At 38.2% G+C, this 27,031-nt stretch overlaps 1 protein-coding gene across 1 annotated transcript in view; it reads right to left on the bottom strand.

Moving 5' to 3' along the window:
• Positions 1 to 27,031, bottom strand: part of LOC140231521 (voltage-dependent T-type calcium channel subunit alpha-1H-like) — a 173,849-nt gene that overhangs the window by 73,571 nt on the left and 73,247 nt on the right. The window contains exons 10-15 of the mRNA XM_072311655.1: positions 19,261 to 19,375; positions 18,598 to 18,753; positions 10,658 to 10,790; positions 9,473 to 9,648; positions 8,723 to 8,919; positions 5,471 to 5,696 (exon numbers count right to left, since the gene is read on the bottom strand). Of these exons, the coding sequence (XP_072167756.1) occupies positions 5,471 to 5,696; positions 8,723 to 8,919; positions 9,473 to 9,648; positions 10,658 to 10,790; positions 18,598 to 18,753; positions 19,261 to 19,375 (1,003 nt within the window). The remainder of the gene's footprint in view (positions 1 to 5,470; positions 5,697 to 8,722; positions 8,920 to 9,472; positions 9,649 to 10,657; positions 10,791 to 18,597; positions 18,754 to 19,260; positions 19,376 to 27,031) is intronic.

The raw sequence follows: 27,031 nt of genomic DNA, 5'->3' as shown, positions 1-27,031 counted from the left end.
TTTGATATGCACAGCAAGCTACAAGCAGCCACACACATGTAGACACACTCACACACACGCACACATACATACAGAGACAAGGTTAGAACTTCAAGCCACACAAAACATGTGAATTACCCTTGAACATCCAGTAAACGTGGCCTGTAACCATCGGAGGCATGAACACTTCTGTCATGGGTGGGATAGAAGCGGGGCATGACAAGAGTGACAACCATGTGATAAATAAATACGGCAAATAATACTAAATAAAGAAAAAATATGATGATGAAGTCGAATTGGGCAATGATGATGAAAATGATGACAATGATAATGATGATGACGATAATGGTGGCAATGATGACGATGATGGTGGCAATGATGACAATAAAGATGATGAAGATGAAGACAATGATAATGATTATATATATTTCAAAGGTGATAAATATGTTTTGACTTTCAATAAAGAAATGTTGTGGAATTGAAGATGGGCATAACAGTGACAGCAGCACCATTAATACTGGTGGTAATTCTAAAAATTGCAAAATTGGTGAAATAAATTGTCATCTAATCTCAAAATATGTCATAAATTTTGTTAATGATGATGTTCAAGATGTCGTTGCTATGCAACAACACAGCGCTTACTATCCCTAATCAATGAAGCGATGGACAGAGGATGACAATGAATGCAATGATCATAATTGATCTTGCAGGATGATATGAAAATCGACGAAGATAACATATAAATCATGTATTGCTGTATCTTAAGAAAGAACAAAACAGAAGCAAACTATGTGTGACTTAGTTGTCAAACTTGCAGTGCAGTGGAGAATGTAGTAGAAGAATCCAGCATAATCTTAATATGAAATATGAATGAGTAATGAAAATAATATCTACAATTACAATTGTCTCAGTAGTGAAAGTGCAAATGAGGATGATAATGATGTGGATTATATTTAGAATGAAAAGGATGGCTACAGGAGGAATGGTACTCAAAGGAGACGTGACGATGATGAGAAATGATGATGATGATGATGATGGTAAAGAAGAAGCAGGTGATGATCAAGAGGATATTGGCAGCAGTGGTGAAGTGCTTAAAGACGAGGATGATGATGACGACAAAGATTATGGCAGCTAGAGACTGAAACATTGATAGGGGTGTACTGAAGAAAATAATGATGATAATGGTAATGATGATGATCATGATGATGATGATGAGGATGATAAAGATGATGGTGGTCAAGTGAAGATGAAAGTAATGATGAAGATATTCATGGCTAAAGATTAAGGTCACAATTGGGAAGTTGACAATAGTGATGAAGATGACAGAGCTGATTCAAAACTTGGTGGTGATGATAATGATGCCAATAATGGCATTGAAACAAATGGAAATAGTGGTGATGATAAACTATGACAATGACAGTGATAATAACAAGGACATTGGTAGTACCAGGTATAGGCAATAAGATGAAGATGACAAAATTAATGGCAATATTCTATAAAACCATAGACAGGAATGACATAGGGAATAAATGTGGTACATGGGGTAAAAAATGGTAATGGTAATGATGATGATGATGGCAAAGGTAATGTTGATGTTTCATGAAATAAAGATGATGTTTTGAGTAGGAGGGAGAGTGTTTCAGGTAAAACTTAAAGGAAAATGCCGCAGAAACAGGGCATCACCAGACAAAGATAATGAAAGTAACAACAAATGAGGCCAGAAGGAAAAGTTTTTTTTTTTTTTTTTCCAGACAGACACAGGCATTGCAAAATGCAGGGAAAGAGAATCATCCATAATGGAACAGACAGCCAAGAAAATATAAACAGCAGCCAGAGAACAGACTGATATCAAAGGGAAAAGCATAAAACAAGTTCTAACTCAGAAATCCATTCAGCAACAAAGCTGCCTCATTTGTTTCATTACAACAAAGAAAATCGTGAAAGTGACGAGTGCCCTCGTGTCTTCAAATTCTTCTACTTTGAGTCAAGATTTCATGTGTACATATATCATTTGTAAACACACAGGGAAACATACCTATACTTTTCTATCACAAGATTTCACCGATTCCTTTTCTCAAAATATTTTTCAATGTCATAAAAGGTGACTATGGGCACAACTACATGTATAGAAGACAGAGGCAGTGAAATAAAGCAAGTAAGAGACAGACAAAAGAGAGGGAGACAGTAGATAGAAGACCCACATGTAGTACGAAGAAATATAGATGAGGATGAAGAAAGAAAGAGAGGCAAAGTTACAAATTTGGGAATGGCAGATCGACACGTACATGTACTAGGTAGAGCATTGACAATTCTTAGCAAAGAATTCACACAAGAGAATAGATAGCAGAGTAAAGACAAGAAGTGTCAATATACATACAACAATGAGAATATATCCGTTGTGTTGTTATTGTTGTGTACTTGAGTTCTCAAGTTGAAAATTGTTTGAAGGTATTATTGCAATGTGTCAAATTTTCTTCTAAGAATTACCACTAAAAAAGTAGGTTACACAAACAGCTAGCACGAAGAGGAAAGAAACACTGCCTGTTTCTCTATAAATCAGTGTATCTTGTCATCTAAGTGACGTGTACAATGTGCATGTGGTATGTCTTAGTTGTACACACAGTTGCAGCTGTACATACAGTATGTAAAATGAGCATGTAAGCCATATTTTCAAGACAGATAATCAATACATTTCATTCAGAGCACTACAGTTTATATTTAGTTCTATATTTGTTCTCAGGTCGGGGTGGATGCACTGTCTAGTTACACTATGGAGTGACTTGAGTTCTTTTTTCTAGGCTGAATAAGCAGGTTACAACAGTGTTTTTTTTAATAAATGGAATTGAGAACATTGAAAGAGTCATAACACAAGTCATTAAAAGCATTACAAGAAGTTATTGTCACTGATCACTGTTTAATTCTTGTTCTTTTGAATAAAAACACAAACCAAGGAAAGAAAAAATGTGATTTGTTTAAACTGTGATGCAATGGAGGTATAAGTTAGGTTAACTATGAGCGATGCAACAGCAATACATGACATAAAAACCATTATTATGGAATGACAAGACAGAATGGCTTTACAATAATGGATTAAATCATTTTCTTTTTCCAATGTTCAAAACTTGATCATATACAGCATGAAGTGTATGCATGGTAACAATTTCTGTTTAAAAAAAAATATATGAGACCAAAAAAATGCTTCATGACACATTAAAGTGACACAAGAACATTCTTTTTTTCTCTACTGCACCAATGCTGAATGGAAGCTGCCTTGTTATATTGCCAGGAAAGACAACAACTAAAATCTTTTCAAACTTTTCTTTCCAACAGGAAACAAATGAAAAAAACAAATAAACTTATGCAGGCATATCCAGACATCCATCCATACCTGCCAATTTTGAAAAAAAAACACCAAAAACCAAAAACAAAGTGGAAACACTGTTCATCTGTCATAAAATTTGAATGGGTGAAATATTTTTGAAATACATTTGGACACAATTTGCACCAGGAACACATTCTGGGCATGTACAAATGGTGTCTATTGGTACATCTCACAACACTCCAAGAAAATCTACTTCTTGTGTCAATAATGGAAATGAAAGTCAATAGTGCCTAGGGCTCATTTGAAGTTATGGATCCCTACTAACAACAAGGCCTACAAACTATCCTAGAAGGTTTCAATAGTGTGATGGACATAATGGTACAAGTATGAGACATTTTTTTTTTTTTACAAACTTCAAAGTTCTTGTTGAGAGCAGGGAAGTTATTACTGGCTGCATAGCAAGATAATCCTGATCTTAAAGCTTAACTCTCATGCACAAGCTTTTTTTGTTTTTGTTTTTTTCAATTTCATGCACTGCCCAGAAAGAAGTCAAAGCCAGGCAACAGCTTATTGCACTATGGCAGCCAACATCCAACTTCAGGGTGAAGAAATCATGCAAACATGTCAGACATGAGAAAATGTGATGGACATGTGAACAAGACAAGATGGAAACCTTCATTCAACCACGGAGGACTTGATTCTTCAAACAATCAGTATAGGATTGATTTTTCTCTCTCTTTTTTTTAAAAGGTATCAGTTGGGGGGGGGGGGTGGATTATACAACAAGATATGAAGAGTTTGTTCGCAAAAACCGATAAGTCCATATTTGTCAAATGGAGATATTTGTGATTAAAGGTCAAGAAAAATAAAAAGAATAATAAGAAAATATTTGCTTCTTTTGACCATAACTTCAAAAATGTACTTTTATATGTAGTGACCAATATATCATTTTAAAGGTATTATTTTGTACTTTATGACAGAAACCGTATCAAAAATGGACTTATCGGTTTTTGCAAACAAACTCTTCATATGTAGCATAGCATGCACTGCAAGACATGTTTATCAGATATTAGTTTATACTCCTGGCATACGCTGGTATAAGGCTTACAGACAAGATCAAGTAGATTAATTGAGCTGTATCACCGATACAGTCATACTGAGAGCTAACATCCAGCTATCATCATGCTGAAGAGAAAGATACATGTAGGAGGAAGAAACAAAACATACGAGATTACATCGGAAACAGATTTGATATAATCTCATGTCATTTCACTGGAGACTTCTACAGTCTTTGCAAGCTTTGTCTGTACACACACTGTGGTCCATGCACCGGTGTAGCTGTTAGAAGTAAACATAACAGAAATCATGCAAAAGTGCAAATGGCCAGTTAATATATATACACAGGAGCCTTTTTCCTTTTTCTTTTTTCTTCCAAGAAGCTGCAGAAAATGGAAGAAAAACATCCGCTAAAGATTGAAGTGTCACATGCAGGAGATGAAGGTAGTTATTGCTGCGAAAATATAAACACAGATGTCGACAGAGCAGCGACGCTATAGGACAACATTCATGCTGCATTACAGCACGTAGCCGCTGAGAGCTACAGTGGGGGTAGGGAGGGGGTTGAGACTTGTCCTTATTTTATGCTGCAGGGCTGGAGCCTCATCTGAGTGGACGTTTTTGTGTACACTGAAGATATGTTGAGATTCATGAAAATTGTCAGCACTCACTCAATTCCAAAATGATGGCAACGAGAAAATATCTTGGGAATCGCTTCAACATGAAAACAATAGGCCAGCAAAATCATTATTAGTCTGATAGGATTGGGGGGGGGGGGAAGTGATAGAGAACCAGCAATACTCTGACATTTGCCATTTCATGACAAACATTGATCCAAAGATTGACTGCCAAGTAAACAAAAACAAAAACAAAACAACCAGCATACATCCTTTGAAAATACCCAAAGAGAACTTCACAAATTTGTTGATATCATTTTTCCTTTTTTTTTCTTTTTTTTTTGTTGAAATATGATGGACATATTTCTTTGGTCTGTCAGACAGGTCATCAAGTACAACAATAATGTAGAGAATAAGGGTCAGATTAAAGCTACTAGCTTCTGCTGGGCAATAAAAAGTGTCAACAGGGATGTTTCCATTGTGGGATCCAACTTACAGCTTCATCCATGGCATCGGGGTCGTCGATGTGGCTGAAGCTCTCTGGCACCGTCCCCTCTGTCTGCCCGTCTTTCTCCTCTGTACCTGTCTCCGGTACCTGGGTGTCAGCCTGGGGGATGGCGGTCACCGAGCCCCCGTTGCAGGAGATGTAGGAGGTGCGCCGGCTATCGTTGTTGTCGCTGTCCGGGAGATAACCGTTGTGCGAGCCGTCGTGCAGCGAACTTCTGTTTAGTATGAGTCCATTTTAAATGATAGAAGAGAGTTCATACACAGACAAAGACAACATGACGAACTCTTTTAATGTAATATTTCTTCCAATGCAAGAAATCACTATGAAACCCCATTTTCTTTGCTCATTTTTCCACTAATACACATTTCTTTGTCAGTCCTATGTATTAAAAAGACTACTTGTTTAATGTGATGAGAACAAACAACAACAAAAAATACAAGAAACAAGTGTACTAACCCAGAATTTAAAGCAATCAAGCCCGCACAAATGTCATCTAATAACATCAAAAATTATGATGGGCATCAGAATGCCACATCATCACAGTTTAGTTATGATGATATGGCATAAAGACTTAGATGTACCTTCAATCTGCCTTTTATCCATACACAAAAAGGTGGCAATTCAATATTTGCCTGCCAATGTGATTCTATATTCCTGTGACCGAAAGAGCCAGGTCATGGCACAATAGCATCTCTACGAATCTGACAAACTGCCCCCCCCCAAGGAAAAACGCAGTATCTAACATTTTTGGCGATTTTCACTTTTTTGCATAAATATAGTCAGTGGGCAATCCTTCTTCTTATGACATATTCAGATTTTTGAAAAAATGTTTAGAAAGCCACTTTTCCGTAACTGCCAAACGCAGTATCTACACTCAACTTGCACTTTCCCCAAGGAAAAACGCAGTATCTACATGATGAATATTTCCCCAAGGAAAAACGCAGTATCTACAAAGCTAGTCTTAATTACCAGACACTGTTATTTATATATGTGAATACTTTGCTGGTTGTTCTGTAATTTGAACGTAAATTACTTTCTTTAGATATACTTGCTCAATAATAAGACATAATGTTCAAAATATCTAACCGAAACAATACTGATTAGTAAATATTTTGATGAGATCGTGATCCTAATATAAAACACAGTGTGTGATTAAGACTAACCGAGTGCACATTAAACAATACAACACAACACTGACAGCTTGCAGCAGTGCTAGCTGCTGCACTGATGCTGTGCAGCAGTCAGCACAGGGCCCGGCGGCTAGTCAGCATACAGTGGGAGTGTGTACTTGGAATAAAACAAAATGTTGTCGTGGGGAAAATTACTCGTGAGCCTAGCCCTCAAGAAAAATTCATCTGCAGATAATGAGTAAGTTATTCAAAACTATTTCAATATTGAAAGAATAAAGCTGATTGTTTGTCACACGAAGCGAAGTAAACACAATGCATGTTTGTCACACGAAGCGAGGTAAACACAAATGCATACATTTGTGTTTACTTCGCTTCGTGTGATAAACGATCAGCTTTATTCTTTCATATTCTACCTCAATGATGAACATTATCCGTACTATACTTGTTGTGAAGTAACTTTGTTAGGCCTAGACCCTTGTCAAAATTCCTCAGGCTCCGAATCCGAAAGTTTCTTCGAAAGGCAATAGATCTATTTGTGTTGTATCGGATAAACATCAGGTTATGTAACATGTTACACCCTCCCTTAGATCTAAGTCTAGGCCTAGGCCTAAGTCTTTTATTGTCTAGACAGTAGGCTATGCCTAACGTTTGAGTCTTGCGTCTCTTTTCTAATGTTAGACTTAACATTAATCAGAACTTTCAGGGTCCGTATTCCGAAAGTCTAAAGAAAGATCTAACAAGTGTAGGACTTGAATAGGCCTAGAGTCTACTCTAGGGCAGGCCTGTAGTAAGAAGTCTAAAACTTAACCACTTTTTAGAATCCTAAGTCTAGTGAAGTGTCAATGTTCAATTATCTACTCCATACCATAGGTCTACTTATGTCTTAAAATTACAGAGCTGACAATACTATAGATTAGGGTCCATGGGAAAAATAGGTACCCACGGTAAATAGACGAAATAGAGAAAGTTAAGAATAAGTTGTATTTTAATGCTTATCGGATCTAGACAGTGTCTAGACCCTAACCGGTTAGTGAGACTGGGTTGCGTAAAATGCATGCATGATCCCATGCTGCATGCTACATAACTTACAAGTAAAAAAAGTTACAGTACAAATTTACATGACGTTAAACTTAGGTTCAATCCAGAAGGAATAGGCCTAGAGAGCGGATGTCACTTCATTCTAGACCGGTTCTAGATGTATTTTTTTTTTTTCTAATCAAAGAGTCCTGGCTCGTGTAGGGCTTAAACCTTCTGCAGTTCTAACGTTAGGCTATTTTTTTTTTTTTCTGTGAGCATCGTGCATGTGTAGCCTGAGGCGATAGACTCGTGTAGCCTGCTACGTAGCCAGCCTAGAATAAACGATATAAAAACTAGACCTAGTCTAGATCGATCTAGGTCCAGACATCCGATTTAGATTTATTTTGGTCTAGACAGACTGTAACCTAGACTGTACAGATCTAGATCTAGTATTCTAGATGCTAGTTAGCGGCTAGGCCATGTAGCATCACATTACAGCCCTGGCAAGCTTCATATTAAACACGTATCGACGTAACGTTAGGCCTACAGCAAGATCGGTCTGGGATACACTTTTAAGCAAAACGTTCCAAGAACGATCTGTTATTTAATAATCTTATGAAGCCTACAGGGCATAAATGGGGGGGGGGGGGATGGAGGATGCATCCCCCAGGGCCAGAGAATACTTGAACAATGATGTTTACATGCATACATAATTATGGCAGAAGATTAATCCTAGTCATTCCGCTGTAGATACTGCGTTTTTCCTTGGGGAAATTCGTTCCATTGTAGATACTGCGTTTTTCCTTGGGGAAATCAGTCAATTGCATGGGGTTTCCCCAAAGTATCTACATTTTCATCAATAACTGAAAAACAAAACAAAAACACAAAATGATATTTTCCAGGAAAATTGGTAGCTAGATAGACTAAAATTCCACAATGAAGGAATTTTTCAAAAGAGTATATTTTCCAGGGGCTTTGGCAAAAAGATAAAATGGTGAATATCTCGGTTGTTTAGAAATGGAGCTGGATGTAGATACTGCGTTTTTCCTTGGGGGGGCAGCAAAGCGGACAATGAGGGCGCTATCACACTCACCTGCTGATGCTGACGGACGAGTGACTGTCGGAGTCCTGCCCCAGCTCGTCCCCGGGCTGGTAAGGGGTGAGGTAGTTGCCTCCTGGCTTGTTGTCCTTGGGCGAGTGACTCCTCAGACTGCCCCCGCGACGGCTGCCCATGCTGTTGGCACTAGGGCTGCGTGAGAGGCGTGGTGACCCCCGGATATTGAGGGATGACTGGATGTGAGCACAAAAGAAAAGAAAGATATAATTGTGGTGATGAGAATGTTAAATGTCCGGGGGGGGGGGGGGGGGGCGTGGGGGGGGTGGGGGAGACAAGAGAAAGAGTGAGAGACACAGAAAGAAAGAGAGAGATGGAAGAGGAATACATTCTTTATGAGTAAAACACTGAATTTGAAATAACAAACAATCTAGACAAAAAGAGAAGTATACTGTATGTCAGGAAGATATGATTTTTAACGTTATTAGAATAGATTTTCATTTCCATTCATTTGGTGATAAGAGATCTCTCTGAGCAGATAAAAAATTTGTCTGATAATTGTGTTTAAAGTAACAAAAAATGCATTAACTTATAATTTTGTTGTTTTCATAAAGCAATGACAGCACTTCTGCAAGTTGCAGTAACTACAGCTATCAGAGCAATGCACAGGCAACAACCGCTCAGCTGCAAGTATTTTGATCAGTCCTATGGCAGCAGAAATCAGTGGCACGGACAATTATTCTGCATCTCATCTCCTTTTGAATGAAACGTGGGAACCCTGCACCCTACCAGGGACTGAGAGTCGGAATCCCAGGATCGGGTGTCGTCCACAAAGGAGCTGCGGAAGGCTCGCTGCATGTCCACGTTGGGGGAGCCCTGGGGTGTGGCTGCTGTGTGGGTGATGATTGGGGGACTGAGGGGCTTACTGCCCCCCTCGCTGGGGGCCGTTATTGCTAGTTTACTCGCTGCAAAAAACAAAACAAAATTTATATCATTATGTTTGCACACATATATAACTTGGAGTGTTCTTCATAGAAAATTGGAAAACATGTAAACACAAAAATTCATGAATAATATTGCAAAATTCAAAATTGTAAAGTTAACACCTGCATACTTATCATCTCTGTTGGTCCCCTGTTTGGTCGGATTCATACAACCTTCAAACTATATCTTACTATTTAATTACATTTTTGCATCAAGTTATTTTTATATCTACTAACTGACAAATTGCCCGACATCAAAAATGTAAATAAGCACCGAATTAATCAGTGTTTTTAAATCATAGATTTGAATATACGCAGTACCAGCTGCATGCTATAAGGACTAGAACCAGCACTGGCTGTCGGGTGCAAGCTTGGTGGTCCAGTGGATAAGATGCCTCTCTGGGTGATCGTTGGTTTGAATTCAGCCCGTGTATGTATGCCCATGTTTTTTTATCACGGCTATAACTTAAAAAAAAAAAACACCACTGATTAATTCAGTTCTTATTTACATCAATGTAAGGCAATTTGTCAATCAGTTGCATTGTATGTTAATAGTTTAGAAGGGAGTCAGGTGTTTTGTGCCAAGGTGAAGACCGAGTCAAATTTAACTGCCTAGTTTAAAAGGAATGTGCCAGATATTCACTTGAGCAGAGAAGTTCTTTCAAAAAAGCTCTATGCCCATATTTGGGACTCTCTTTCTTTTTCTGAAAGTAATTTCTTGTATTAACAAAAGTACTAAATGAAATCTCTGTCATCTGCCCTTAAAAAGTGCAAGTATTGTAAGTTAAAATCATTTCAAGACAATACAATTGAGGCATAAGCTCCCATGAATATGGACACCCGCATTTCATTGCAGTTACTATCGTACCACATTTGAACAATGAGACTTCTGTCTAGAAGAGGAAACTCAAGTTCAAATTTCGTGAGCCATTCATAAAGGAACAGTCGAGTGAGATGAAAAAGGTTTCTCAGCTACTTTAAGCCTTCTTACAGATCTCCTTGTCCGAGGTGACAGAGACAATGTCATCCTTCATCTCATCTTGGTTCTTCTCTTCCTTCTCATTTTCCTCGTTCTCGTCTTCATCATCCTCACTATCCCTCTTGGTGTTCAGGTTCGCCTCTTTCTGTGGTGGCTGTTTTTTTTGGGGGGAAAAAGCAAACACATTCGACATTAGTTTTCTAAATTTTCCACACTTTTAGTCTGCTGTGCAAGCCTGAGAATGAGTCTTGGTTATATTTCATTCTGTGAATGATGAAAAAACTGTTTATTTAATGATATCGCTTGCATGATTTTCAATAGTATAAAGCAGGTATATGTGGATGGTAAATAAAAGAAGCTTTGTAAAAGTTCAGCAAAACAAACAAACAAACAAACACACATATACACAGCATTTTTCAGAGTAACTCAACATACAAAGAGCATAGTACTACAGGAATATAAAATGATCATGTACTGTTGCTTTCCTTCAGTCCCTGATGGGCACTATTCTTCATGAGGGAAATAATAATTTTCTTGCTTACTTGCATAACAACATGGAAGGGTGCAATCTGTATGCCACTGTTGTTTATCACTTTGCAGGTCACTCTTGTTCATACAAGGAAGCTCATTGTTTAGACCATGCCCCACCTCTCTCTCCACCCCTCCCCTCAAATATATACACAAACCTAAGCAGTTTAATCCACTGCCCGAACCTATAAAGTCCTGTACAAAATCAATGTGGTTTTCAGAATTTGGGAGGGAATGAGTTATCAGTAGTAATTTAGCATTATTCGCCTGTTATTGGCTTCATTAGCTTGTTGGTTCCATGTAATGTTTATTCCCTCTGGGTTAATTCAAGGAACATCTGGTTCCCAGAAGCAAAGGATTAAGAATCTTTTTCTTAAAAGCAAAGCAACTATAATGAAAATGAAAACAAAACATAAACAAAATCTTGGCACTAGACCTCTGACTTAACAGGTGCACTTGTCTATGAATTAAATAATGTAAATACTTCCTAATGTCTAATTTTTACTATGCTGTTGTGGTGGGTTTGATTTTAATGTGAAATGGTACTCTGTGTGTGGTGAATGCTTGAGCTTCTACAGTGACTTGATTCTTATGGTACCTTGAAGGCAGCTTTGGAGAAATAACAGATGCATTGCTATTTTTGTGTCATGCGATTAACCTTTTCAAACGAATACCCCCCTCCCCCCCGCCCATACCCTGGATGACTGAACACTAGTCTAAACCAAGACTTCTTGTAATTAATGATAGCATCCCCATATAGCTGTGCCATATCACTGCTAATGTGATTCATCAAGTATTGATCTACACCACCAACACCACATGTACATTGTATGCATCACATCTTTTGTAATCATCTTTTTTTCAATGAGCACTACATTCTGTCCACGCAAATATACAGTCTATGATTCATCCTTCAATACGTGATACACATCCTACACACCCAAAATTAATTATTGACATTGATTTTGTTTGTGTCAATGTCTCCCACAATCAATAAACACATACACACACACACTGCAGTGACAGAAATCAATAGCTTTTAACGCTTAGCAATGACTGCACCAGCCTGCGATGTGTGGTAGGGAAGTGTTCTGAATTATCGCTGATTAATTCGTAAAATTAGACACCTGCCTACAAGACAGCTGATTAATTGAGTATGTGACTTGTGCATAGTAAAATCTCTTTCAATGATATTGTGTATGAATTGCAAAGTTGATATTTCAAAACAAAAACAAAAATTCTTTATCACACAGACAAATTCTGAAAAACAGAAAATACCAGCTCTGAAAACAGAATTGGCATTTTCAATACAAGGTTAAAGGTATTACTGATTTTAACTTAGTGTCTTGCTCCTTCAAGCTTTTTTTTTTATATTCATGAAATGTGATTTTATACTTTAAACTTGGACTGTGCAGGACCATCACGTAAAATAGCATTTACTTGCTGATTTTGTTATCTCCTGTTAAAATATGTTGAAATAAAATAAAATGAAATTAAGCACTTAGACATAGGATTAGACAAGTTGATCTGAACAAAAATAATGCGTGGGAATTTGAGCACTGTTCTATGACTATGAGCACATTATGCCAGACACATCTTGCAGTCTTTATAATGTTATAGCATGCTCCTGGTTATCTTCTGAAAGGCAAAATGGATCAAATCCGCAGCTCATTAGCGACATAAACTCTCATAAGCTGGAGGGAACCCCAGCTCTAATCACCTCATTACGGCATGGCAATGTCTCTGTACCAAACACAAAAAAGCAATTTCACGCAAATTTTATCAGCAGTAAAACGTGAGAACAAATAAAACAAATGTTCTCTGACAGGCAATATGAAATTATGTTCACTGTGAGGAAAATTTCATTAGGGACATAAACATACTTTATGTCACATCCCCCATGTTCTTTGCATTAATGTGTCAACTTTATTATGATGATTACTATTATCAGTATTATTACTGATCAATATTTTGTATGCATTATAGCACTTGCAAAATATGAACAACCACATTAAAAGACTGCAAAATATGTTACCACAGCAAAAAGTTAAAGGATAACTTATAGATATAAAAAGTGATGTTCATGGCATGTGCGATGGTTAGTTTTCAGCAGACATAAGGCTCGTCCCCGGTCACTAAAGACACTTCTCTACTTCTTCATACAGACATTAACACTTGACTCTTTGATTTAGATACCAGATGATATCAGAGGATATTAGTACTTTGGCATTATGGTGATTAAACACAAATTAACAAAAAGTGCACATTTGATAAGCACTCCTTTTTTCCATTGCTTATCTTTGATTAAAACTTTTTTTCACGAAGTCAAGAGCTTTGCTAATGACAATGTCACTGTCAATTTTCTAATTTTCTTTAGCGGAAAGCAAATGAAATCGTACTTGTTTGCTTGAAAAAGTGCATAACTTTCATTAATTTTCTTACATATACCAGGACAGAAGAAATCAGAATGGGATCCCTTGCCTCTTGGCACTATTATCAATGTAGGAACTGTTCAAAAGAAAAGATATGTATGATCAGGATATATAGTTTACATTTCATCCTATTTCATCCTATTTAGCCCATTTATCCTATTTTCAGAGTGCATATTGAACTATATATTATATATATCTAAAGACTCCATTGTAATCATATTTTAATCAACTAAATGATGACAAAATTTGCTGGGTATTTCAGTGTTTCCAGTAGCTGTGATACAAATTATATCTTTGGGGGTGGGATAAACCTATTTCTTTCATTTACTGCAAGTCCAAGAGAATGAAAGCTACAGAGATCAAAACAGGTAGACTTACTATGATAGGGACATCTACTGATATATCAATGGCCATGTAATCCACTCCCAAATACTTAAAGCTCATGCTCTGATTGTGTCAGAAATACCACTGTATCTTAAAACAAGAGTGGGGATTGCTACTTGAAGAATGATCAAATTCCAAACTCTCCTTAAAAAAAAAAAAAAAAAAAAAAAAAAAAAATCCCCTTTTGCATGTGCTTTCATGGATAGCATTGTTCCAGCAGTACAGATGGCCTCATTTCCTGCTCATCCCCGAACCATAGCAGCCAAATCTCACTCTATCCATTGTATCTGGAATAACAGACTATCAGCCCGCAGCATGATATGAGAATGCTGGTAGAAAGTGCACTGAACCCAACCAAATTTTACACATTCCAGCACTGCCCCTGACTAGTCCTACGGATTGAAATCGAATGCGCCCAAATTTTCTTGTTACCAAAGTTCCCCTGTCAGTCAGAATTTATCTTCAGTTACAGGTTGTGTACATGCATCTAAATGCCATATTTTTAGGGGATCTGCAAAATGGATTGCACATTGATATCTGAAATCTGGGAATGTACAGCGGTATGTGAACATTTCATCACACACACACAGATAATACATACACACACACACATACTGTAAAAATTGATATTTTTACGGTTTGGAAATTTTTGCACATTTTGCATGGCATGAGACGAGCGCAAAATAAAAACAAACTTTTTTTTTTGTTGTTGCTTGTATTAAATGACCTGAGATTTTCTATTTTGATTTAGCAGAATTGAAATCGCACAAATTTTATGTTACCACGTCAGCATGAAAATTACCTAAAACATGAAAATTTCCACTTTTACATTGTACACACAAAATACATACATACTGGTATACATAAATGCACACACACAGGACGCAGATGCAGTCCTATATCAGAAAATGGACCTTCCATCATCCCCCTAAGGTAGAGACTGATTAATTCTTTGTACACATTGTCCCTGCTGTCAAGGCCAAGTTCTCATTCCATGTTCCTAACAGGGCAATTCATCTCGTAATGCACATGGCCCAGTTACTACTGTAGGAACTCTACCGCCATCCAGAACAGACAATACAGCACTCAACGTTCAAACAGTGCCGACTCATTGTCTAAAAAAAGAAAAATGTTCCATTATCATGACCAGAGATATCTATTTCTTACATTAATCTACGGGTAAGGGTTAGTGTGTAAATATACAAACAAGTCATCGTTCTTCTAGAACCAGTCATCCAAATTCAGATCAACCAAGTCTCACGCCAAGGCGTGAGTCTAACCCAAGCAACTCATCTCAAGCTCAATCATCGAGTCCAACCAGTTTCTTCTTTTCCCTCTTTTTTTTTTTTATGAATTGCTACTGCCAAGCATAGGTTCAAGAAAGTGTAAGAAACCATATGAGTAGATTAAAAACGCAACCACACATTTGACTTTGGTATGATACTGGGCTCATTGTATATGTTTAAGTGATTGACTCTAGATGTTTCAATTTTTGTTTTCTAAATTCTTGTTGTCTTCCGATGGAATTCTGCTTGACAATCACAATTCCCCCAAAATTAACTGAGCCCTTGGCAAGCTAGGGCTTTACAAAACCTGTGTGCAGAATTTTCATACATAAAATCTGAATTGCTTTATCAAAATCAGAAATTTATTGCATACTGCAATATTTTTGCATACAGATATTTTTGCAAGTCAGCAGGTCACAGACATTTTTGCAGGATGTTGTTTTTGCAATTTGACACAGAAACTTTTGTTATCAGTGCAATAACGTCTGTCTATTCATGATATTTTTGCATGGCCTTTATGGCCCAACAGCGATCTGCAAAATTCGCAAAAATTGGCCCTAGCAAAAATAACAGCATTTATGGAAATAAGTCCATTTGGTAATGAGTGAGAGTATTTGTTGTGACACTGTTTGATGTGTGAGAGAGAGATGGAGTGATGGTTAATGTACAAACATTGATTGAACCTGGCAGTCTGTTTTGATAAAGGTGTGAAACTTTACATATGGGATGGAGGCAGTGTCAACATGTGGCTTGGGTAGCATCCTAATCAATGTCTTTCTATTTACATTGAGTGGCAGCTGTCATGGCAGTAATCCCACGGGAATTCAGGCTCGGGGTGTGATATAATCCACATCTATGATATGGTCAGTTAGTCACTGGTCTAACAGGATCAAAATGAAATAAAAGAAAAAAATGATGGTGTAGTTGGAATAACACCGCTTACTAATTATTGCTTCTTGATACAGCTCCAGTGAAAGATTGGATCATAGTGCTGTAATGCCTTAGGATAAGTCAAATGATGATTCTACTACACTTTGAGAGTAAGTTAAAAACACCCACAAGAACAGCACATTTCACAGTCCACTGCAAGCCAGCATCGTAATTTTCTCAGATTGGGCACATTTTTTTCCTTTTGCAAAGGTCGTCTGTGGCAGTTGCGATGCTTTTTTGGGGGTTTGCTTCCGTGTCTGCCAAAGACTGCGTCAACTCATGCCAATGTTCGCAACTCACAATCGAGAGTAAATACAGAGCAAATGCATGATTGGTCGTGCAAACATTCAGATAACTGGTAACCTGGCTTTGATCAAGGCGGTTCTAGAGAGTTTGCAATACTGGACCATGTAGTGGTGCCTAAAAGCAGTGAATGACCATTGCGTCATTGACCATGGCTGATATCATGTGATTTGTTGAGACTGCTGGCAAGACCACGACTACTCACAGCTGTGAGGCACAATGGGCGACAGTCTGTCATGTGACCAAAAGACTGGTCATCTATGTCAGCCAATAGGAAAGCCATCTTGTAGCACATAGTACTTTGAGTGTGGCCTACAGTGATAACACTCGTCTTGTCTGCTCATAGCTATAAGGCCAGTGGCCGACTGACAACAAAACACAACCTTTGTCTAGCATGAAATACAGACTTTAAATCACGGTAGTGGCACTACAAGCATCTATAACTTTGAATACAAAGATAGTAGTACTGGCTATGCTACCTATTCTAATTCATGCAGATTATAGACCAATTTGAATGCCTCAAACACAAACAAAATATATGATGTGATAACATTCCACTCCAACAATAGACTCTTGTGAAAAATTTTGCCAATCACATCACCACTTGGCCCAGGCATTTTCTTGTTTGAGGGTCAGTGATGTGGACATAGTAACTCCACATCACAAGGGTGAAAGAAGTGCAAAAGGGATGTAAGTGAGCTCACTGCCAGTAGAATAAGGCAGAGTGCACCCAAATTTTGGTGGGGGTCAGATATGCAAATAAGTGCCACTTGTGTGAGCTTTCTTTGGAGTTGAGACCGGTATGCAACCTACACACCACAAGCCTGATATCATCGGCTGAGAACCAGAAGGGTGCTATTGCAATTTTTGTGGGTATTGAGTTATTGGTATAATGTCATAGAACTTGATCTCCTCTATGTCATGGTGTCAATTTTGAATTATTTTCATTTTCAGTGGAATGATAAGAATCAAAACTACATGGGCACAGTTTTACCTGATATTTGGAACAATGCTTATAAATCTACCCACTTTTGAGGAAGTAAACATTTTATTTCATGAAAATTGATTATTTTGTTTTTATTCATGCTCAAATCTTAGACTGCGATAGCGCCCTTCTGGCTCTCAGCTAATGATATGAAAGTCTCCCTTAACCATGATATGAGCCCAGACCACGTGGTAATATGAATGGGACATGAGAGAAATCAACATGAGCACTGCAAAGCCGACATCATACGATGCTTTTTGTTACTCACCGTAGTCGTGATTTGGTGTGATTGGCGGGGCGGGGCATGAGTACAATGGTGGTAGGGGGCGTGGCCGTGAAGAGTGGGAGTGGTCGCCGCAAGATGGGGGTTGGGGTGGCGGAGGATGTCATGTGATTGGCCAAGTGGCATGAGTGATGGGTGGAGGATGAAAAAAATTTGCCCCATGTTTGTGGTAGGAATAACAGAAGATGAAAAAACCAAGAACAAAATGTATTACAATATATCAATAATGTGTTATCCAAATTATTGTACAACTTAGAAAATAATGTAGTGTACAAGGATAACAAATATTAACTTCCTTTCTGTGAGATGTATAAATTCTACTCATACAACTTTAATCAACTATGTCATCAGTGTCTTTCATGCAAACTCATCTGTCCTGCTTGAGAAAATCTGTTTCCAAAAAGCTGAATGAATAGAACCCCCCTATTTCTGAACTATTAATGAGTAACATAGAAATTCTTACCTCTTGACTACAAAGCTATCACAAGCTTCCAGCAATAAGGTTACTAAAGCCATGCTCACAACATTGACCTCTTTGCAGGACCTAACAACATGCTTCCATTGAAGGTGTATGTGTATATATATAAAAGCATGCTTCGGAAGAGTTCTTTTAAAGAATTTATCTGTTGAAAAAAGGCAGATAAAATCTGTCAGCTGTTCCTGTGCTATGGAGCAAAATACCACATAGGAATGTCTTTTGTTTGTATCACTTGCTCAAGATTTCTGGGTGGATTTAACATCTAATCTTCATTTTTGTTCTTGATCTTGTTTCTCTCTTTTGAATGCAGTCGGATAGCAATCCTGTTGCCATGGTAACCCACCTCAGCGGAGAATCCCTCAACGAGGATGGCGACGAGGAGGTTGAAGAGGACGTAGTTACCAAAGGTCATGAGGGCGATGAAGTAGAGGGCAGCCCAGGGGGTGGTCCGTGACATACCGTTGTAGAGAACCACATTCCAATCCTCCTGGGTAAGGATCTATAGAAAGATTTTTTTTTTTTTTTTGGGGGGGAGGAGATTGTCATGGTTGATTGATCAGTGGTCGGTTGGGAAATGGGGAGGGGCAGGAGGAAGAGGGCAGGTTGGTAAAAAGGTGGAGAGAGAGAGAGAGAGAGTTACTGTATAAGAAATATACTCACATAAAAATATACACTAACCTTCATCATATGTATTACAATAATTATGAGAATTTTGTTATTGTTTTTGTTAAAATCTAGACAGTATATTACATACCAAACGTTAAGGTGTTACACATTACATTCTGAGAATCATAGGGTACATTGATGGTTTATTGCACATTATTTCATGATAAAATACCTGATATTTTTTTTTTTTTTATACACACAAATCTCACTGTATCAATTACTATCTGAAATGTCATCTAATTTGACAGAAAAGAGTCCTTGTATATATTTCACCATGACTCAACCCCCCCCCCCCCCCCCCCCCCCGATCAGATGGGGATAGGTATCAAAGGTACTCTACCTGGAATACGGTGACAACAGCCCAGAGAAGGGAATCAAAGTTCTTCCGGTCACAGATGCGCTCACCATCCTCATAGTTACAAAATTTGCATCCAAAAATGTGCATACCAAGAATACTGCAAAGAAAACATAAGTGATGATAAATGCAATAATTAGACACCAAAAGAATAACAAGTGGTCACTCAAACATGATTAGGATACACTTTCATTCCAACAACCGCTGCATACTGACTCCTACTGCTCACACAAATTAAAAAAGACACTTAGATAAAGTAGGTATAGCTTTCCTGAACCATCATACAAAAAATATCATTATCCAAATTGCGTTGCTAATTGGAGCATGTGTAACTTCATCAAGTCAAAATGTAGGACTATCAGAGGGGACCCTGAAACTGGAAGAGTAGTTTTAAGTGTGTGAATTATCACATATTTCCAGTATCCCTGCAATCCACCAGCAATCCATCCTTTAAAGGGATCGTACAGGTTTGGTCGAGACCTAATTTCAGGTTTCTAACATTTTTTGGTGAGATAATGAGAAACCTCTTGTGAAATATGAAAGAGCATGTAATCCAACGAGGAATTCAATGTTTACTTGATGAAAATTGGTTTTGAAATGGCTGAGATATCCAAAACAGAGCGATTCTAGTAAAGTGTGGGACCCACACTTTATTATTATGATCGCTTTGTTTTCCTTTGCTTTTTGGATGTTTCAGTCATTCCAAACCCGATTTTCATCGAATAAACTTTGAATTCCTCCTAAAATGGTATGCACTCTATGTGTTTTCTTGGTATCTTGCAAAAAGTTAAAAGCCCAATTCTCATCTCCACCAATACTGTACCATCCCTTTCAATTATCTTTGACAACTTCCTTACTTTGACAACTTCCTTATTTTTTCCAGAGAAAAAGCAATTAGCAAATTGAACTCCAGTCTGAAAATTCCACGGCATGACGCTAATAAAAAGAGACTGTCCATATATCAAACAGACCTCCCTTTTAACCAACTAATAACATATTGTTTCTATGTGTTCACTTTTCTCTTGCAATTTAGCCTCTTTAGAATTGGGAGCAATTGTTTGTATTCATAATTGCTTGAATACCAGGATATGTGCTGAATTACCAAATCACCAAATATGATAAGATTATTCAGCATCTGTTCGTTATGTCATACAGTTGCTTAGTTTTTTTTGTTACAAATATAGGCAAACATTGATCTACATAGTAAAATATTTCAATCATCATACTGTGAATGCCATATATTTTGCAAATCTGGACTCCCCAGCAATTTGGCAAGTGGTAAAATAGGCAATCATGGAGTACAGTAATGAATAGGAAAGAAAGTATGTATGCATGTCACATTCTTGTCTTGACCTGAGTGAATATTTTTGTGTGCTGATACATTTGAGAATAGCACCTGACTATTATGAAAAAACAAGCAAACAAATTATATGGTGTCTACAGAATTATAGTGAATAAATGAAATCATTGCAAATGAGCAACACTGGCACAAGTGGGGGTAGCATAGATTCCTGATCTCTCCCTCACTTTGAATCAGTTCTAATCACAAGGAGAACAGTACTTTCACATCTACCCTAGACTAGCCAGGTCTGATTAGAATCACACTCCATCACACACTTCAGCCAATCACTTGCTTTACGTCAATAGGCAGTCAGACGTCAACAGAACCCTCAGGGGACAAATGCACTGTTTAACATTCAAGGGAATTATGATGCATATATAGTATAAGCAGCTATGATTTACACAAAAGATATATATACAAATGAGTGTAAAACTGAGCTTGAAAAAAAAATTGTGCCTGAGGAAGATCTGTCTGTAATGTATTGCACTGTCCTGTGATGTCCAAGAGTGTTTCTATTCTTGCTGCAGTTGATCTAACAGAAACTGTGTTTTAACCATTGAGGAAGAAGGTATGGAAAATTAATGTACAAATGTAACAAATGCCAAGAGAAAATCCTTGTCGGTCTCACTTTGAGGCAGCATTAAACAATTCTAAAATTACAGTTTCCATGGCAACTGCTGAGTTACAACCAATCAATGGCAAGTACCTTAGTCATGGAGAGTAAATATGATTCTCAAAATGTACAATGATTTCAGATGTGTAAGTTAAACAGGGCCCTAGGGAATATGTAATTGGCCAGAAGTAAAAATATAGTTTCCATATGCCTGCAGATCTGTTGATTTTTGCTCTGAAATAGACACATACATTGTAAGCATAAGAAATGTGTAAAACATTAACACAACTTCAGTTGGGTAATGATGAAAAATGTGAAATATAAGCCAAAAAAGGCATGCCAATAGTATTGCAATCTCAAAGCATATTCTTATCGTGGTTGGTATGTAATGTTATATAATCACCTACAAATTGGGCCATAACAGTCACCATCAATCTTCTGCACAATGCATACTGCTCTTTGGGAAGTACTACACTTAACTGCTATGGCACAATCGATCACCACGTAATGTTCTACCTACTCACTACTGGATAGGGAGGGCGCTTCAGGAATTAAAGTCGTGTCCTACAATCGAAACCATTTTACACTTTTGATCTCATCTCAAAATACTCGAGAGCAGCTCATTATACTCAAATCGTATCACCCAGACATAGTACAATGATATTTGTTACAGTGATCACATCTTGTTGTGTTTTGCTTATAAATCCAACCCTTTTCTTGCACTTGATACATGATTGCATTAAAAACATTTTCATGGTAAACCCTTTTGTTTTACTGCAAGCACATCCCAAATTGTGGAAGATGATGAATTTTGAGCCCTTCTGAAAACTACTGTATACGCTGAATATTTCGCGAGATTTTTATTTTCGCGAATATCGCGAGTTGGGTGCTGTTTGTGAAATCAAAGACACGCGAAAATATTGACTCTGATCCCGATGTTATATGTGATGTACGCGTGTACACTTCTCTGTTCAGTACAGGACTCCAGCGATCGCAAATTCAATCACTCGCGAAATCGTCGGGAATTCCCGATTTGCGAAAATTTAGACTCACGAAATATATGGCATATACAGTATGTTTCAGCTTTAATTTGCATCTTCTCATACTACTGACCACTGCAGCAATATATAAAGTATGCCATCAACGAAGTGTGCATGCTAGGCTTCTCAAATGCTGATTTCAATTTGTGTATTGACAAGATAAAAAAATAACAGGAATGTCAGTAATTATCAATTACAGAGAAAGACTGATGCTAGTAAGTTTCTCTTGCAAACAATTTCCGTTACCACTACGGGTCTTAATCATCCAAAAGGAGACAATGTTTATGCATGATCACAAATCATTCCACATATAGTCATGTGATCATTACATCATAATGAGGAAAGGTCATCAAAGCCGCAACTCATTCTGCATATTGGTCTCTTATAGTCCCTCCCCCCCCCCCCCCCGACATTCTTCACTATTTTTCCCATTTATGAAACGCTAATTTTCTGGGGAGACATTTTACGTCACGCAGAGGATCAGGCTGCCAAGCGTATCACGGGTGAACATTTGCGGACATTTCGGTGTCCCAGTTCCTGAGACAATAGAATCAAGACGCCGAGTGCAGACACTCATGGTGCACAAAATGGGTTCTAGCCTCCCTTCAGGGCATTTCTTGTCATTCTATTTTACTCTCACATCTGCCTTTTTTTTCACGGAAAACTTTCATTTTAACAGAACACAAACACAGAAACTATAACAGGGAATATTGCTGAACAAATACTGTGGCAATTTAGTAAAGTGGCTCCAGAAAAAGCCATGCTAGTGTTATACTCATGGTCATTCATGGGTCTTATAAACATGAGACTGAACCTAACTCAGGAATACACCAAGTGGCATTCTCATAAAAAATTCACCAAATTTCAGACCCAATTGGTGGCTTTCACCATAAATTAGCATTTGAGAATGTCTCAAGATTTCTGTCTCGAGTGGAAATGTATAACAGAGAGAAAACAGGAGAGCTTAAGTTGGGAAATCACCAGTTCTCATTCATGGCTTACTGAAGTAGTCTTTTTTTGCATGTGAACTGAATGTCAAATTAACAAACAAACACTGAAATCTCCCATTTGACTCCACTCTGAACAATTTTACTGCTTGAGGCAATTGTTTTGTTTTCCTACTTTTACTGCTTGAGGCAACTGTTTTGCTTTCCTACTTTTACACTACACCTGCCTCTTGTTAGGCCACCATTTTCGGAATAGGAGGGGGAAAAAAACCCTCAACAAATGAGCACATATGGCACAGAAGAAGGTGAATGAGAGCAATCAGAAAGTACCCTTAAGCTTTCCACTTTACACACTCTTCCGATTTCTCCTTCAACCTCCCTGTTGTTTTTCTGCGGCTCTCCGCTAAACACGATCCATCAATTTTGCTATTTTAGTTTCATGCATTTCATTCAATCTTTCAGTTCTTTTGCCTCTACCTTAGAGACGTATAATAGTCACATTCTATTCTCTCCGTCACAGTCAGTAGTACTTACTGACAGCAGCTGTTTGATAAGGAATAAGACAACCTAACATAACCCAATCAATTAAGTTTGGAAAGCAATTTTTCACTTGGCCAAGCCCGGGGGGGGGGGGGGGGGGGGGGGGGAAGAGAGGGAGGGGTGGATCAGGATTGGGGGATGGGGGTGAGTGAGTATAGAAAGGGGGGGGGGAGAAAGGGAGGCGCAGATCAGAATTGGGGGATTGGTCTAATTGCAAGGGGTGAAATGTGCTGGGTATAGCAAGACTGGGAGGTGTATTGGGTATACTTCCGATCCTGACATGGATCTAGTGCCAGAGACACAAACTACCTTCTTTCCAGCATACACACACAGACATGGAACTACATCAATCCATCATGTACTTTCCTCTCATCCCCCCTCTCTTTTTTTTTCAAATTCTAACCATCCCATCCCCCCACCCCATAGAAATGTCTGATGACATTTTGCTGTCCTTATTTTTTAGAAAGGGGGGGGGGGGGGGGAGAAAGGGAGGCGCAGATCAGAATTGGGGGATTGGTCTAATTGCAAGGGGTGAAATGTGCTGGGTATAGCAAGACTGGGAGGTGTATTGGGTATACTTCCGATCCTGACATGGATCTAGTGCCAGAGACACAAACTACCTTCTTTCCAGCATACACACACAGACATGGAACTACATCAATCCATCATGTACTTTCCTCTCATCCCCCCTCTCTTTTTTTTTCAAATTCTAACCATCCCATCCCCCCACCCCATAGAAATGTCTGATGACATTTTGCTGTCCTTATTTTTTGAAAACCAAATCAGGTTTGTCCTGAATGCAGCAACAGTCCAGCCTTCACGCAAGACACACATACACACACACACACACACACACACTCACACACACACACACACACACACACACACAAACATGGCCATAAAGCTTACATGATCTTAATAAACTGATAAAGTAACATTATGACAAAAGAGAGAGAGAGAGAAAAAAAAAAACACAGACTAGAACACAATTGACTCATTACCGGGCAAGGATGTTTACGTAAGTGTTTTGTTGTAGTTGTTTTTTTATATTTCACATGATGTCCCTCAATGTCCTTAAGTGTTCATATCTCAAGTGAATAACAAATACCCTCAGTATATTTTAATGCAGTGACCAGTCTCTCCCCAGACATGGGGCTTGTAACATCTGTGTTTTGTCAACAGTTTCAGGATTGCTTGGCTCTGGAGACTCTTGACTTACTTTTCATTTTCTGCAATGTTGCTAGACCATGCTTTAGCTTTATCTCCTTGACTATCAGATAATATGACTATCACATTATGATTCTACAACTGATATTCTACATTCATCCAACTAATATTCTATATTCATACAAATGGTGCTTGAAACCAAGAAATAAGAGGACTTGCTCTCGCTATCAAGAATACACGAGAATCAATGGGAAAAATAAAAAATGTTACCTTAGCATGAGGGATCATCCTGATGAGATCTAGGCATATTGGTATGGTGCATTGTATAATACACAGACACAGACACAGACAGACAGACAGACAGACAGAAAGACACACACACACACACACAACCACACATACATACAAAATACCAAAACTACATGTTCATCAATTTGCTGAACCTGTTCACTTGAACACTGCAGTTCTACCACTACAACAAAATACACAAGTACTTGGGGCACTGTTTGTGTACTCTATTTAGCTTTGTATGACAAAGATGACTTACTAGATATGAAGTATGAATATGGAGAAACTTATCAAACAATACTAGTAGCATAAAAGGACAAAATTTAACACAATATTAGTAAACCATGCTTTATATTTGAAGGGGTCGGTGCAATATAGTGCTTACCCACACAATGTTCATTTTGAGATAATCGCTGTTGAATGTTTGGAAAGTCCATACATTGTGCATTGATAAAACATGAATGCATGCATTTTTTACCATCTTATTGGTTGAATTCAAATATGATATTTTCACGGAGGTTAGAGTGAAGGATAAGGATTATGAAAATGCATGTAACTCAATTTTGACAGAAGTGTGGGTTAGCACTATATTGCATTGACCCCTTCATTTCTTAAATCGTCTAGTTAATACTATTTTAGGAACAAGGAATAGAAATGCAATGAGGTTACCCAAGCAATTGGCAGTACTGGCTGCAGGTGACAATGCCACAGTTAGCTGTAACAATATAGTACAAATTCAATGCCCTGTCTAGTAGTATTCACAAAGAAGTAGTGCAGACATGTACATGGTAAAGGGCTATTTTTGTAGTGGCTGATGTCTGGCATGCCATAAAGGAACCACAGGGACCCTAAAGGCACAAATGGGAAGTTTTTCCTCGCCCAGTTTCACACAAATCCAGGGCAATACCCATAAATTGCATGCTCTGCCTGTTGGCTGGTGTAATAGGGTGTGTAATGCGGGATGGTTCCAAACATAGAAAACTGCTGGAGAGAAAATATGAGCAGGGCTAGGGATTGGGATGGTGAGGGGGTAGGTAGAGGAAGTGGTGGGTAGAATCAGGGGTATTTAAGGAAAGGGGTGAGTAGAGTCATGGGTGGGTAGGGATGGACAGAGGTTGGGTTGGGTAGGGGGAGGGGTATTAAGGGAGAGGGGTCGGTAGAGTCAGGGGTATATGCGGGGAGGGTGAGTATAGAGTCAGAAGTGGGTAGGTTCAGGGATGGGTGGAATCAGGTGTGAGTAGGTTCAGGGGCAGGTAAGGGTAGGGGTGTGTAGAATCAGGTGTGGGTAGGGGGAGGGTGGGAGGGTGGATGGGGTGGATGGGGTGGATGGGGTGGATGGGGTGGATGGGAGGAGTAAATTCTTGATGGTTATGTAGACTTTAAACTTGACGAGATTCATTAGACAAGTAACCCAAGAACAGAATAATGACCACTACTTGAGCTTTCTGTAGAGTTTGTGAATTGTGTGATTTACCAGTGCTCTTATGGAAAACCATCTTCTGTGTTTATTTTCATTTAACGTTTTCAAAAGTAACCTCATTTACATTTAACACAGAGCATTTCCGAGTGAAAGATATAATTCCCCAATTATTCAAAAGTAATTTCAATAACAGTTCCTTTGGATCTCTTTTCCAGTCTCTACTTTTGAGCAGCCAGATTTGATCAGAAACTGTTTATACTAAATCAAAGTTAATCAAAGTTTGAAATGAAGTCAGTTTCCATTCCAAGTCATTTCTTCAATCGATCATAGTGCAACCATTCCAAAATGAACCTAAAATGCATTGAACACTGCTAACATTTCTTTTTGATTTACAGTGAA

This window comes from Diadema setosum, chromosome 8 (assembly GCF_964275005.1).
Source record: "Diadema setosum chromosome 8, eeDiaSeto1, whole genome shotgun sequence".
Classification (NCBI taxonomy): Eukaryota; Metazoa; Echinodermata; class Echinoidea; order Diadematoida; family Diadematidae; genus Diadema; species Diadema setosum.
This window is presented reverse-complemented; position numbering and strand designations above follow the sequence as displayed.